This window comes from Danio aesculapii, chromosome 5 (genome assembly GCF_903798145.1).
Source record: "Danio aesculapii chromosome 5, fDanAes4.1, whole genome shotgun sequence".
In the NCBI taxonomy this organism is placed as follows: Eukaryota; Metazoa; Chordata; class Actinopteri; order Cypriniformes; family Danionidae; genus Danio; species Danio aesculapii.
The window spans coordinates 14498705-14515542 of record NC_079439.1 but is presented as its reverse complement, the minus strand read 5'-3'; the positions used below and the strand labels follow the sequence as shown (position 1 = coordinate 14515542).

Here is a 16838-nt window from a genome sequence, read left to right as displayed (position 1 = left end):
ATGGAAGCTTTTTGTAAGCTGTTTGTAAGCTTTTTGACAGAACTGTGTATAGGTTTAGTGAATCCACTGTCATATTGGGATGATATAAAGACAATAAGTCTCTGTTTTTTAATTTCCTGATGTTAAAATAGTATCAAAGCGCTACCATTTTGAGGCCCACCGCAACGTGACATAGGAGTACGGTTTCCTTGCCTACCGAACTGATTGACAGCCGCGTATTAACAGGTCTTCATAGTAACACGTATAATCATATCAACAAGACAGAATGCTGTTTATCTGACGCAGTCGAGGCAGAGAGGGAGGCACACTCTGACAGGCACATGGGAACGGTGGGCGGGGAGAACTAGCATTAAAGACACAGGCAACCAAAACTGCTACACCGTGTTCAAACCAGAAAATCCTAACATTCTAAAAAGGTCTAATATATAATCTGATAGATGTTTTGAGCTGAAACTTTACAGACACATTCTGGAGACAGAAGACTTATCTTAAATCTTTAAAAAGGGGTAAAATAGGTGCCCTTTAAATGTACAAGTAGCTCAAACTCGCTCATCCTGGGGCAGGAACCGGCGGACGTGCAACAATTTTAATCAAAAGATTCCATCTGTAGCGTCTGTACTTCACGAGACTCAACACTTGTAAACACTCGCTCCAACGAGAGCAGCTCTCAGCACCACCCACACTCGTCACAGTTACCAAGCTGACCAATCACAGAGCTTGCACTACACATTAAGGCTGTGCAATTAGTCGAAAATTCTGTTTCGAATTTGGCTTCTAACGATTCTGAAAACAGCATCAATCGAGATAAACAATTATTGCATCATATACCGCCCCTTTTCCAGCTGTACACATTTGTTGCTCTGCAAAGCTCAGTTTCACGTGAAAATGACTAAAAGCATGTGCTGTAATGTAACTTTTGCAGCACAGGATGCGCATCGTTCACTGATCTACATTCGAATCATTCATGTTTTTAAAAGCGCGAATGAGATTGCATGCTGTTGTGCGTGTGTGTGCGCTCAGCCTCAGAGACAAGCAGAGCACATACACATCTAGTCATCTTAATGTGAGTGCTTAAATGGTCAAATAGGTGTCAAAACGCGGTGTTTAGTGATTCTTCATATTAACGCTCATTTGTGTAATAAACAAACGAGTTGAGAATCAAAAGACACGTGAAATAGAAACTATTCATCAGAACCGCACTTCTCTTAAAGTGACAGCGCGCAATATTCCTGCTGCCGACTGTTTCTATTATTAATCAAAACAACCAAAGGAGAAAATCCCTCACTGCTCTTGACTGAAGGACTTTTCTAGCTATACTTAAAGTTTTTTTCTTACAGCAAAGATGCTTAAAGCACAGATGCTTAAAGTTTGTTTCATATTTTTATTTTATTGTATTTATTTCCCTTTCCTTATTTACAGGAGGAAAATAACTGTATTTATACAATTAAAGTCAGAATTATTAGCCCTCCTGAATTATTAGAGACACTTTTTTCCCCCAATTTCTGTTTAACGGAAAAAAAATATTTTTTAGCACATTTCTAAACATAATAGTTTAATAATTCATTTCTAAAACTGATTTATTTTATCTTTGCCATGATGACAGCACTCACTATTTGACTAGATATTTTTCAAAATACAAGCATTCATATTAAAGTGTGATTCAAAGGCTTAGTGTAATCAGGCAAGCCATTGTAAAACAGTAGTTTCTTCTGCAGACAATCAAAAATATATTGCTTAAGGGGGCTAATAATATTGACCTTAAAATAGGATTCAAAATATTTAAACCTGCTTATATTCTAGCCAAAATAAAACAAATAAGCCTTTCTCTAGTAGAAAAAATATTGTAGAAAATACCGTGAAAATTACTTGCTCTGTTAAACATCATTTGGGAAATATTTATAAAAAAATAAACTAAAAAAAATTCACAGAAGGGCTAATATTTTTGACCTCTACTGTAATCTTTTTGAATAATTGTGATTACATTTATGACCAAAATAATCATGATAAATGATTTTTGCCATAATCGAGCAGCCCTACTACATGTCATTGTGACATTTAGTTACATTTTTTGAGAGGTGCGCATCAGCATCGCCGTTAGCCACGGCGAGAGATATGCAACTACCCGAAGGCTGCGCCAGACCATACATGTGTGCTTGACGCAGAAGTATAAATTACCCCATTAGGTAGATCTATAAGCTAGTGTGCTACAAAACAATGACACAATTCACATTTAGGAGAAAAAAAACATCCAAAGCTTGCAGTTCGTCACTTCCACTTAAAATAGATCAACATTTTTTTGACATCACCTCGTACTTAAATTTCTCATCAAATTTGACCAATTAAATGCCATCTAGTATCTGACATGTCCCACCCCCTGCAAGATGCTTCCCTTTGAATTACAATTGATGTGCTCTCTGGCAAAGTTGTGAAAACAACAAAATGCTATTGGATGTTTTTGTTTTTTTAAAGGAGGAGCTATTATATGCCCCGCCCTGTCTTTGTTTCAGTTAAGATTGTCAATTATCAAATTAAAAAAAGGACATTTCAAAGCACTTCCTGAGACTTAACACTCTCTAATTTTGACTGTAATATATTTATTGACTGTTATTTTGTAAAGTTGCTTTGGAATCATAATCATTGTGAGAAGTGCTATACCAATAAAATGAACTGAATTGAATGCAGACACACAGACAAAAAAAAAATACACCAGACTTGATTTCACAGCAGTAGCCCAAAAATAAAACAGCATAAAATAACGTTGGAAGCCTAATGTTGCTTTGTGCTCAAAATGTAATCAATACAGGGCTCTGGCACACTGTCTGCCACTGCCAATCACAAAGACCTGCTTTCTTCCAAGGCCAGTCGTAACCGGAGACCGTCGGCTTATTCTTACTGTCCTGACACAGGCCGAAGAATCTTTTACAAGAAAGGGAAGCTGGAATGTCCTGTACCAGATTTCACTCAAAGGTCAGATGGTGACTTCACATGGTAAGTTTCCAAAAGCTATTATAATAGGATGAAGAAAGAGCCTCTTTGAGCAACATCCTTCGATGTTGTAAAATATCTTAGAGGTCAGTAAGTGTAATGATTGGCTAGCTCGCTTCACAGTGTGTCTCAATAATGGTTCGATTCTCTGCTGAGAGTTCAGAAGACATTATTTGTGGAGTCATTGAAAAGTTGAACTCTAATCTAATAGAGTGACATTTTTTGGGGGGGGGGGGGGGGTGGTTTAGGGCTGTGATTGTAAGATTTGAAGCCAATTTAAACCATTTGGGCACAGGAAACTATAAAGTTCACCACTTAAAGATAAGTTGTATTTATTTATACAATAAAGATATTATTTATATTTGATAATTAGGGCATGACAGACTCTGTGGACATTTTTTTGCCATTTCTGTGGAGAATTTTGTAAAAAAAAAATCTGGATTATGCAGAATGATTTAAGGAGTATCAGAAGTAAAAACTTAATTTATGAAATAAACAACACATTTTATTTAACATTTATAATGCAAATGCTTTTAGATCCACTTATTAGGTAAAGCAAGTCACTTATATAATATGTCTACTAAAAGACAGAAAATATTACATTACAAACTGTATTGTAAATTAACCATACGAACATTTTAATATTACCATTATTATTATTATTATTATTATTATTATTATTATTATAATATCACAATAATGTGAGTGAAATGAATTTAAAAACTAAATATAAATTTACACAAGTAAATACAGTCTCAACGATGAGCTAAAAATCTGCAGATTTCTGCACGTTCAGATTCCATGTGGGCCGAGTGATAATTGAATTGGTTTACTCAATAGCAAAAACCATAAAGTGCAGCAAATTACTTTTGCTGCTTGTTTAAGCTACTTATTTAAAATGATATGAAAGAACACAATTCTTAAGGTTGTTTTGGGACAACTTGATGTAATGTTTTATGTTCAATCCATTAAACATGTAAAAACAATAAAGGTAACTTGGGGCATATTCACACTGGGTACAGTTGCCTTAAACCATCCTGAAGAGCGATCCACATCTTTTGACACTCATAAATTATTATAAAATTCATTGTGCTGCACGGAGGTTTGCTGAAGGTACAGCTGACGTGCAGTGAGGGGTTTGTCTCTTTATCTTTTTTAATTTAAACTAGGACAGTTTGCGTTCATTTAAAAGTAAGAACGAGTAATAAATCCATATGAAACTCCCTTAAAAGTGACGTAGTGTCTTTAGTTTCGGGTTCAGACCAAACCCCAACCTCCCTCTGGCACACCTTTTCCAACTGAGCCAGGGCCGGTTAACTGAACGGTCCGATATCGGAACACTCACACTTGTCAAACGAACCAGGAAACGCACCTAGGTACAGTTCGAATAGCATAGTGTGAGTGCACTCTTTTTTTAATTTGTGTTGTGTCAACAAATTCTTCCCAATCAATGAAATATTATTAATTCTTTTCAAATAGTCATCTTGTGAAATTATATTCATATCACAATTTGGGTTGTCATGATGCTGGAATTCGGTACCAATCAATACTGAAATTAACAACGTCTATTTCCCTAGCATTTGAGAGCTGTTGAGCATGTTCTTAAACACCGCTCAACAGAAATGGCTGTGATTGGCCGTGAAGGTCATCAGTTCACCGAACTTACTGCTGTTTACTAAATTTAACCACAGATGCAGAGACACTGGATAACTACTTGTTTCAATTTAGCTGAACTAACACAATTCTTTATTGCGTTTTGGACAGCTTAATGGTTTTGTTTAATCCACTTTAATTTGTAAAAACTAATTGGTTAACTTAATTCCTTCATGTTGTCCCAACCCAAGTCAATCATGTGGAATCCAGCATGTTTCACAGTGTATTGTGCAGCCCTTGAGTAGACTGCAAAAAATGCTTTTCTTAATGTCTAAAATAAAAATAAAACCAAGACACATTTTATAGACAAGTAAAAAAAAAACAACTATAATTTAGGTCTCAGAAATAATACACAAACTAACTGTGTTCTTCTGTAAAACAAGCTAAATAATCTGAAATTGAAGTAAAAAAAAACATATTTCAAACTGAAAACAAGATTCTTTCCTCATTAGGGTTGGGTACCGAAACCCGCACTGCACCATTATAGCACCGCACCGGTACCTTTGTAACTGGTATGTACCCGATCAAATCAGCATATGAATTTCGGTGCCTAATTTCGGTGCCACTGGTGCTGCGAGAAGGACGTAAGCAGCATCATGGTGTGCATCAAAGGCACACATAGGTACGCGTTGTCACACCATCTATAAACATTTAATTCTAAACAACTGAAAAATACAGACAGGTCATGTCAGCCGTTTGTTATCGTTGCTTAGGGGATTGGATGCATGCAACGGACGTACGCAGTACAGCGCATTTGGTGAGCGAGAGCGACTCTCTTGAGATCAACACAAATGATCGCGTTCATCAAATTTGCTTAAACTAAGCATTCTAAAGTGTATTTTACAAGCAACGATTCTGACACAGCAACGTGCGCACTTGCTCTCTCTGTCAGTGACAGTGCTGCGCGCATTAGCCTAGTTCCCCGCATTTGTCAGAGCTTGACGCCCAAAATGACACGGGTAATAGCGATTTTAACACTTTTAATATAGGAAGTGCTCAGCTATGCAGAGACCATTATTTATCAGAAATCTAGTGTAAATAGTTTTACGTTAGGAAATGCAGTATTGAATCTACAAACAGTCGGCAAGTACCAAAGAACAGATGTAACACCTTGATCAAATGTAGTTTTCAGTCATATTCAACTTGTTTAGTTTTGCTTTCATTCATTTTTGATTTCCGTCTTCAACACATGATTTATTTACAACACATTTTTAAACATAAAAGTTTAACTAATTTCTATTATCTACTTTTTTTATCTTCCCCATGGTTACAGTTATTTTGCAAGATGTGTTTCATGATATGAAACACATATATGTCTGATATGTATTCAGACAAAGTCCTTAAGTATTTTATTGTCTTTTATTCAGATTAAAGTCTAATATAAAAACTTAAATCAGTTATCTACGAAAGTTGGAATAATTAGTCAAAATATTTTGTAACTAATTTGTGTTTATCAAAAAATATACAGTATTTTGCCATGACAGTACATGAGGACAGCCTTTCCACAGGTTAGTAGTAAGCTAATGTAATTTCATAATGCAAATCTTAAATTCATTCTAACCAACAAATGATCAAAGAAAATATATTAATGCAATTCAAATATATAAAATATGAATTGATGTTTACTTTAAAGGGCACCTATGGTAAAAAAATCTACTTTTCCAAGCTGTTTGGACAGACATATGTGCATGTATGGTGTATAGACCGTCATATTGGGGTGATAGAAGCACACCCAGTGCTTTTTTTTTTATTTAACAACATAAAAAACGGTGGACCAATTGGAGCAGTTTTCAGATCGACCGCAACTTTACACATATTGATTGACAGGCGTGTCATCATATCCTCAGTTTGTTGATTCACGTCCGCCATTTTCAGTGTGAGTCGAAGCGATATCACTAAAGAAATACCCTTGCTCTGTTTTTAGATGTAAGGCTCATTGGGCTCAACACAAGATCAATATTCTCCACATTATCGCTCTAATCGGAATTATTGGTTGTATCTTTAGGTAGGTTTGCAAACATGTGTACTTCTCATTGAGTCTACCTTATGCTTCAGCCGTTTGCATTTCTCGCGATCACAGAAGCTCCCTGTGATCTTAACTAGGTGCTGCTGTACCTGACGCTGTGCCATACGTTTTAGAATTCTAAACATAGGTTTCTATCAGGGTACACACAACGGCGCGACGATTCGGGACACTTCTTGTTTCTGCCGCGCCACAGAGAGTGTCTGGTGTGCCGTGTCGTGGCTTCGAGCGATGCATCCCGTGCCTCAGTCAAAGTTAATTCAGTGTGCGTGGTTATTAGTCTCGGTGTACAAGCTCGGCACTTGAAACTAGCACACAGTTGGCTGTAAAACTGTACAAAAGACACAAATGATTTTGTACTCTCTGCTTGGTCTATGTCCAAGTCGTATATGTACAACTGATTGCTGATCCTCTCACTCTTGCTCCTTCTCTCAGTCTGCCCAAACACAGAGCGGGTGAGCTCATGGCTCCGCCCCCCTTGTTACGTTGGGCAGGAAGCCGAAACTAATCTACATGTGAAGCAACACACCCCTAAATCAGCAAACTGTGGACACGCCCCCAACATGACACTTTTTAACACATTATAATAAAAAAATCTGAATTGTGTTTTAAACTGAACCTAAACTGGCACACTCAGAAGAACCATAATATTAATATTAAATTATAAAAAAAGAGGTAAACTATGGGCCCTTTAAACTTTAATTATATTGTTCTATTAAAATTATTTTTTAAAAGATTTTTCTAGAGTCATCCACCATAATTTTGTGGCTTAAAAGTATGAGTTCAGGCACCGTTTTGGCACCGGTAGCGTTTTAAAAGTATCGATTTAGCACCGGTATCGAAACAACCCCAAACGATACCCAATCCTTTTCCTCACTGGCAGATTATTTCCTTTTTTTTTTTTTGTAAAAACACACTTAATTTGGATGTATTAGTACTGAAAACAAAACAATATTTTTACCCATGCCCATAACCATTGGACGAAAAACTGTAAGTAAAACAAGCCTTTTTTGCAGTGTATGTTAGGGCTGCACAATTAATCAGAAAAAGATCGCCATCCCGATTCGACCCAACACACAATCTTAATTCAGCTTTTCTACAATGGTCAGGAGAGAAGCATAAGCGGTCGCACAAGTCTTCTCATTGTTTTACATATGTTGCTCAGCAACATGGACACCTCCAAATGGTGATAAAAGTCTCACATGCTGCATTTATAAGGTATAATTTACAAATGTCAAATGTCTGATTTTAACGGAGCAATTAATTTTTCACAGTAATTCCTATAATATTTTTTCTTCTGGAGAAAGTCTGATTTGGAAACACGGTGGCTCAGTGGTTAGTACTGTTGCTTCACAGCAAAAAGGTTACTGGTTCGAGCCCCGGCTGGGTCAGTTGGCGTTTCTGTGTGGAGTTTGCATGTTCTCCCCATGTGCAACAATTTTATGTGCTGTCATCATGGCAAAGATAAAAGAAAACAGTTATTAGAAATTATTTATTTAAAACCTTTTTGTTTAGAAATGAGTTGAAAATAATATACAGGGGGGCTAATAAATCTGACTTCAGCTGCATGTACTGAGGCACAGTTTCCAAAGACATACAGCCTTCACACAGCCACACTTTTCTATCTCAGCAGGAGAAATCGCCTGTCTTGGCAAATAAGAACTACAGCGAGATGTAAAACTCACACGGCTGTTACGAATATGACATTTGACACCACAGGGGGATAAAATAGTCACACTGCTGCCCGACAGAAGAAACGGGAGGCCAAGGTCACATGGTAAACAAATCAATCCACAGTATGTTTACTAATGCACAGGGTTCAAGAGGGATAAAGGCTACACTTAAAATGAATGTTAAAGATCACAAAGAAAGAGTTTAAGACCTCGCTTCTTTTTCACTAGAAACACAAGTATACAATCAGTCCAAGCTCACTGGAAATAGGTACCTTAGCCTACATTTTTGCAAAACATAAAATACGTAGCTCCGGGTACGTTTCACTGCATGTTTCAAAAGACAAACCCACTAGAGGGCGCAGTCTAAATTTTTGTGAATCAGAAATACATTACTTAATTTATGTTTTAGATGCATGACCTCCTTGTACACATCCACAAAAAGGCGGAGAGATAAGTGCACTGCAACCACGCAGTTTTACCTTGATTTTACATTGCTTTTATCTCTGTCAGGGAGCCGTGCTTCACTGAAGTCAATCCTGAGTGCTCTGCATTATAAGTACAAGACCATACAAGGTAAGCTTCAGAGTAAACTGACTATACCAGAAAAGCTGTCTGTATAAAGACAGATAGGTGACGCAAATGTTTTCGATTACAAATCATAGACATTATTTAGGTTTCCATTTACCTATTTTTATGTGCATTTTGTATATGTGCATAAAAAAAAAAAAAGTTGATGGAAACGCCATGATGTGCATAAGCTTAGAAAATTCGCATAAAATACCGTCAGCGCATAACCTAGAAGGATAAACTTTTATTTGATAAGAAAATATGCGCATAAAGTATGATGGAAACACTTTTACCGAACAAATTCCAGTATGCGATTTTAAAAAATAAATAAATAAATAATGCGATTTTGTTATAAGAGATAATGTAATGATAAAAATGCCTGTTAATGGGCAACCCAGCAGGCTGAGCACATTGTAAAACATCTGAAATATTGTTTCGGTCATTCTAAAACGCCTTAACCGTTTCCGTATTAGTGTTATTATATTATTAATTGCCTCCAGAATCAAGAGCATCTGTGCTCCACATCTCGGACCTTCAAACGCCACCATGCATTCATTGCATTATGGGACATTTTCTTCTGAGGCGCAAGTAATTTATTAAATGAAGGAAAGCTTCACACAGCTTCTTTGACTATTTGGAAGGAAATGCTTCTTTATTTGCACCTCTTTTATATGATATTCCTGTTTTGCGCATACATTTAATTTGCATCATTGAATGGAAATGTAGTTATTGTTAAGTTGTTTTGTGGTATTTATTTGATGTTCTGCAGAGAACTGCATGAAAATAATGCTTTATTCGTAAATATGTCCTTAAATATCATTAGTGTGAAAAGCAAAAGTTGTTGCCGTCATTCTGCCCCGCAGCATTCATTTTCACTAGAAACTGCAGTCAAACATATATTGAAGTATGTTTTTTTTACAGATTGACTAAGCTAAAGCATGTTTTGAAGCATGTCAAATGAGACCGTGTATAAAATGTATGCATTTTGAATTAAAAAACATGACTAAAAACAGTCATATTCTGTATGGTATTAATGACCCTGGAGGCTCTATTGTGTAAACACAAAAAAAGCTTTTAATAATACAAGATCAAATAACACTTTACGTCAGAACCACTTCAGCAAAAATAAATTTTGTTGTCTTGTTTATCTATGTATTTATTTGTTTATTCATTTGTTTATTTATATGTACAGTATATTGATTATACATATATGGAATCCAATTGGTTGAAGTCCAGACTGGTCTCCTTGAACTCAAATTCAAGGTTTAGTTCTCAATAAATATCTGACCTTATGACTAAACAGCAAGTCCTAAATATGTTTCAGTACACAGTGCTACAATATGTAAGTATTTCTCAAGCCTTCATAAATATGATATATTAAATAATATGATATATTATTTATATTTATTTAATTATATATATATATATATATATATATATATATATATATATATATATATATATATATATATATATATATATATATATATATATATATATATATATATATATATATATATATATATATATACTTTTTTTTACTACTACTACTATTTATTGTGTTTCTTTTTTTTTTTTAAGTCAAAAAGTCAAAAAAAAAAACTCTAATTATTACTAATAACTCTAGTTAATTCACCCTAATTATGCGTAATTGATTGGGAACATTGTTCAATTCTGGCTTTGCAATAAAAATATTTTAAAAAGTAATTATTTCAATTAAATTTATTTCAATCAGACTGTGGCCAGTCCCTTGGCACAGAGCGCAACACATTTTAATTACATGCCAATTTCAACACCAATGTCATGGTTCACCTGCGTTTGACCTTGGCATGTGCAAAGATAAACACCAGCACTTCACCAAGCTTCACAATATATTGCCATGATAACGGTGCAGAAGAAAAGAGTACCCTTAAGAGGAAGGAAACTCTTTTCATTTGCACAAGACGTTTCAGAACTCTTGAACTGAAGACAAGTGTGTACTATAACGTCAGGACGCTGGGAAGGTCAGAGCGTGAGCGCTGATGGATATAAAAGGAATCCGAGTGGAATTTTGACTGCCTTCATGTACAGACAGCTCCACAAACACAACACAGACAAGATGTTGCAACAAATCCACACAAAGCTGCTCATATAAGACAATATTTAAGTCTTAAAAAGCTCAGCGGTAGAGAAGAAGCGTCACCATTAGTCCTATCTTGGCCTCAAAAAGAATTTAGACATTTAAAAATCACACTTAATTTCATTAAACATTTACTTTTCTTTGTCAGCATGATATGACACCATTATTTTTGATGAAACCACCAGTGCAATAACATAGGAATTTTGGACATTTTGTAATAAGGGAGGTCTAATAAGCAATGGTGCACGTTACTTGCTCCATCACAGTGTTTTATTTTTATGTCCATATAGAGCGAACATTAATAAATTATATTAAATTAATGATATGGTAAATAAATATGTTTTTAGAAGAAAAAAAAGTGGAATAATGCACACAATTTTGGATCAACTATTTGTTTAAAAGTGTAATTTGGTTTGTTTAGTTTTTTTAATGCATTCCCTTGGCTTTTTTTTCCATGGTAAGTATTATAAAGGAGTGATTTTTAAACTAATATTTAACCCCTTAAAATGTCAGCATCCTACAAATGGGACAATTTTCAATATGCATTTCATTTTTGGGGAGGGGGGTCTAAACTTCAACATATGAAGAGCTCAGATGCAAAAGCCGCTAAAGGCCACTTCCGCCAAAAATTAGCTAATGTCATTGAGCAAATGCTTTAGGCACGTAGTACATGTTCAACAAATAGATTTTCTTCAAATTATCTAAAAAAAATAATAATAATAATAAAATAAAAAAAAAAAAAAAAAAAAAAAAAAAAAAAAAAAAAAAAAAAATCGCAGCGTCAGCCCATTCAGAAATAACTGTTTGTTGACAAAAGCTTCTAAACGCCACTTGCCTTTGACAACAAAAGCCGCAATATCCCAAGAACCATCCAGAAGGCACAAATAGAATTATATGTTTCCAATGTAGCAGTGCGCTGATACGCCGGCTTTCATGAGGAAACTGTTTTATTCCGCTTCTGATTCAGATTTTAAAAGATGGAGTTTGACGAACTGGATGAGCCTGTCCGACAGTCACTGAATGGCAAATGAAAACGTCCCCTAACTTAAAACTCTGCATTATAAGGAAAAGAAAACACACTGTACAGTCGGAAGTGTAACATGCATTCATAACGTTTGTTTTGTGTAGTGGCGCTACTTTGAATGAGCCCGATTTACTATACATTAAATGGCAACTGCTTTCATGAAAGACGAAGTTAAGATGCCATTCTTTTATCCCACGTGGATACTATGAGGAGTAACAAGAGACGAACACCTTGAGTATGGTGGGAATGAATGAATGAATGAATAAATGAATGAATGAATGAATGAATGACAGGTTCTAAAATTGTCTGAGAGACATTCCCTTTTTGCCCAGTAGGCCTACCTTGGGTTTTATTTGCTAATTTAAGCTATTTTTTAAAAGATAAATATAATGTATAAAACTATAGATTATTTATATTACTTTGTATTATCTTTACGTCTGTTAAGCTTTTTATTTATTATTTTAATGGACAATGCACAGATATTGATGTTTCATAATGTTTTACACTACATTATTTGAATCTAACAAGCTTAGTTTACAATGTTTGTAATGTTTACAATGCTGTACTTGCATTAAATCTAAATCCTAAATATCAGAAATGACAACAGATTGTTAAGATTTAATTAATGTCAGTATTAATGTTATTGATTAATGCACTTTCACTTATTTTCATTCATTTTCCTTCTGTTGTTTCCCTGGTTTATCAGAGCGGAATGAACTGCTACATACTTGACAGATTTATGTATTTTTAATTTTAGGTGGTTTCTGTATGTGTTTTGTGTTTGGAAAAATAATTTCTAATTGCATCTTTACTGATTTTTCAGCTAATTACACTGTCTTGTCCCAATAGGTGGATTTAGATGTTTTTGCAAAAAGAAGCACAAGTGGATTTAGCTGGTTGATGCAAAAGAAAATCTACCTTGTTAAAAACCAAAGAATTGTCTGGTGACATTTTTTAAAAAAAGCAATCTTATTTACTAGCTAATAACCATTTCATTATCTATAAAACGAAACTTCTGAACCTAATCAGAGAAGCCTGATAGAAAATGCTCATTTACAAGAAAAGAGGTCTGATGGATTTAGAGGGTTTTGCATCTGAACTCATATGACAATCTACATTTATGTATATACAGTGGTCCCTCGCTATAACACGGTTTACCATTCGTGGCCTAGCAGTTGCGCTGTTTTTTGGTTTTTGTTTTTTTGTGTGTGTGCAATTTGAAATGCGTCTTTGGTTTCATTCTATTATACCGGACTAATTTTTCTACAAAGGTTGGAATTTTGAAAGTGTTTAAACAAGAGAGAAAAGTGTGAAAATGTTAATGCCTGTCAGAGAAAACTCTATAAAATGTGTAGTGAGGATTTAGTCTATTGCGGGTTATTTACAAGGGACCACTGTAATTATCAAGAAATCATGGGGATGGGGAGAAAATTAAGGGGGTTAAAATTTTAATTATATAATGCTTTTTTATTCATTTTGATTTAGATTGAAATGAACTCAAAGCTTACCTTCTAAAATTACTTCTGAAATGTGTGGAGTAATATAATGTCCACTAAATGAACTCTATTTGTAGTTCTAGATATGTAGTGCTGTATCGGTACTTTTACTCCACTATTTTCCTTCACTATCTTCCAATGAAAGAAGGAAGGGCTGAAGTAATGAAGGAAAAATTCAAGGAAAGACTGAACAAGCTAAGGAAGGAAGGAAGGAAGGAGGGAAGGAAGGAGGGAAGGAAGGAAGAAAGGAAGGAAGGAAGGAAGGAAGGAAGGAAGGAAGGAAGGAAGGAAGGAAGGAAGGAAGGAAGGAAGGAAGCACCTAATGAAGGAAGGAACAAAAATATGAACGAACGAACAAGCAAATGAGCGAGTGTGAAAGAATAAAGGGAGGAACGAAGGGCGTAAAAAATGAATAAAGAAAGAAATTAACAAACGAAGGAAACAATGAAGGAAGGAACGAAGGAAAGAGCAAAATTAACAAACAATGAAAGGAAGGTTGGAACGAACAAACAAATATAGGAATATCACTAAATGCACTACAGAATGATACATTTACACATCCCTGCACAAACTGCATCCATCAGCCTTTCACAGTATAATACTCACTACTCTTAAGTACTTTAAAATGGCTACTTTTTACTCGTACTTTGAGTAATATTTACAAACTTTTACTTTACTTGCACTACATTTTTGGGCAAGTAATGGTATTATGGTAGCATACTTTAACTTGAGTGTGACTTTTCAGTGCTCTTTCCCTGACAATGACACTCCATTTGATATTTAAAAATGTGATGTCCTCTAATGTCTTATTCTGATTGATGTATACCATTTATAATCTGTTTATTTTGCCATCTGTTGATGATCTAAAACACAATTGAAGTTTTAAAAGCTGAGCATAAAAGCTGATGTGGCAGACAACTAACCAACCGGTTCAGTTAAGTCAACATTAGTTTAACCAAACATAGGTGTATGTGTTTAATACTTCATTTACCACTCTTCCAACTGTACTCATCTACTTCATGAACTCTAATTAAGTTCTGGCACATTTTAAACTAAAAATGGTTGCATGTGTAGGAGTGAAACATAAATATCAAAGCAAGCAAACATCCTGTAATTACCAGGTATGTCATGAGCTGCTTCTGAAATGTTTGGAAGTCAGAAGTCGCAGATTAAGGACACTATCACTTCTTTTTAAGTGTGGCAACGTGTCGGAGGTCACAGGACTCACTGAAAGGATTTGTCATACTGGAAATTACAGAAGTCGCGCGCAGAGGAGTAAAGCACGTGACCAGCAGCAGGAGCGCGCGTGGCTCATGTTACCTCAGCAACACTCGCTCAGTTGAGAGAGAGGAAAAAAGCACTTGCTCAGTTAAAAGGTACGTCGTGGCAGGAAGCGCCACAAAACTCGCCCGACAAGTTTAACCAATATAATTTTTGTGATTATCATCAACTTAAATACATTTTTCATTTCACACTGACAGCTATATCATTGTCACACAATACAAACACAATTGAGCACGAACATCATTCAAGGTTATTCCCAGCAGTACTGCTCCCACACTACAGTACGCACTCGTCAGTCAACATTGTTTAAACATGCGGAAACTTGCGATTTTACGGATGACGCACGACACAAGAGCTAATGACAACATACGCAATGTTATGGATTTACAAAAGAGACTAAACATTACTTCATGTTTATCTAAAAGCAGACTGCTAAGCCTTATATGAATAGTAGTGTAGTATCATCTTGTGTCAAGTGATGAAACGCCGACCTCGCTGTCACACACACACACACACACGTGTTAGTTGTTAAAAGATGAAAATGTTTCGTGATAAAAAGTAACAAACACATGTAACGTCCTGATAAAGCTTTTTACTCATTCGCCAGCTTAATAAAGTCAATAAACCAAGAGATATATCGATAAGCCGGCTTTTAGCGCCAGCCGGCTACATTACTTACTTTCTGTGCGTGGTCATGGTGAAGCTCAGTAAAGTAGTACGCTAGTACTTGAGAGGCGATCATCTTTCTTCTGTAAACTTTGGGTCTGTTTAAGTTCTTAAGCTGGTTGAATGGGATCTGAAATGATTGTAAGTCACTTTGGGCGCGTGCTCATGTTCTTCAAGTTTCTGAAACTCTTTCTTATCCGGGTTTTACGATGGTGATGCGAAGTGATGTCACTATTAATTCCACCCACTTCACTTTTGTAATTTGAGTAGGCTACGTCACTGAGATCCTTGCTGCTGATTGGCCTTGAAAAAGGTGTGAACTTCACCGAACCCATCCCAGAGGTTCTACCAAACCAAGACACTGACAAGGTTAAATTAGCCTATTTAACTTTGTCAAAGCCTGTAGACAAGGGGTGGTTATTTTTTTCTCAACAAATTGACATGTTTGCAGTTATTCGCCTCATTTTCTATTAGGTTATATTAGCCTATTTAACTTTCTCAATGCCAGTAGGCAAGGTTGGTTCTTTTTTCTCAAAAAAATTGACATTTTTGCAGTTATTCGCCTCATTTTCTATTTAATTATGAGGTTTAAACACTGCATTCTAGTGACATTTTCTTTGACTGGATTAGCTTGTTGCTTGGCCTTCATAACCACACTTTTTAATGCACCAAAAAAATTCCTAAAGATTTGGAATAAAAGAAATATGAAAAAATACTTGTTTTTAAAATCCAGTTTCCCGAGGAAAGTTGAATGTGCTGGCCAGATTGTGTTTGCCTAATAAATGACAATAGGCTAGATTTTAATTTAAATCTTGAACAGCGTCCTTTTTTCTAATGATATAGATGTAATGAATCAATTTAATACAAAATAAGTATTATTTTCATATTTTTTCATTTCTTCTAAATCTTTAGGAAATGTTTTTGGTACATCAAAGAATTGACGTGACTTGAGTTGGTTCTTTTTATAGATCTTATTATATTGGTGTGTGTGTGTGTGTGTGTGTGTGTGTGTGTGTGTGTATGTGTGTATATATATATATATATATATATATATATATATATATATATATATATATATATACAGTATATATATATATATATATATATATATATATATATATATATATATATATATATATATATATATATATATATAATTTAATTATATTATTATTATATATTGTTTTTATATTTAGCTATCTCTCTATAGTAGTTCTTTTTTTACATATTTCATTACTATTTTTAATAAAATAATTTACATATAACTCAAATATCATTATTTGTATAATAATAATAAATGATTATGGATAGATTTTTATATAATATTAACATAAACTTTTATCTCTGA

General features: G+C 34.8%; 1 protein-coding gene across 1 annotated transcript in view; it reads right to left on the bottom strand.

Annotated features, from left to right (window-relative positions):
* Positions 1–15712, bottom strand: part of hk2 (hexokinase 2) — a 129971-nt gene extending 114259 nt beyond the window's left edge. Inside the window, exon 1 of the mRNA XM_056457431.1 lies at positions 15504–15712. Coding sequence (XP_056313406.1) covers positions 15504–15566 — 63 coding nt within the window. The 5' untranslated portion in view covers positions 15567–15712. The remainder of the gene's footprint in view (positions 1–15503) is intronic.
* Positions 15713–16838: the final 1126 nt, after the last annotated feature.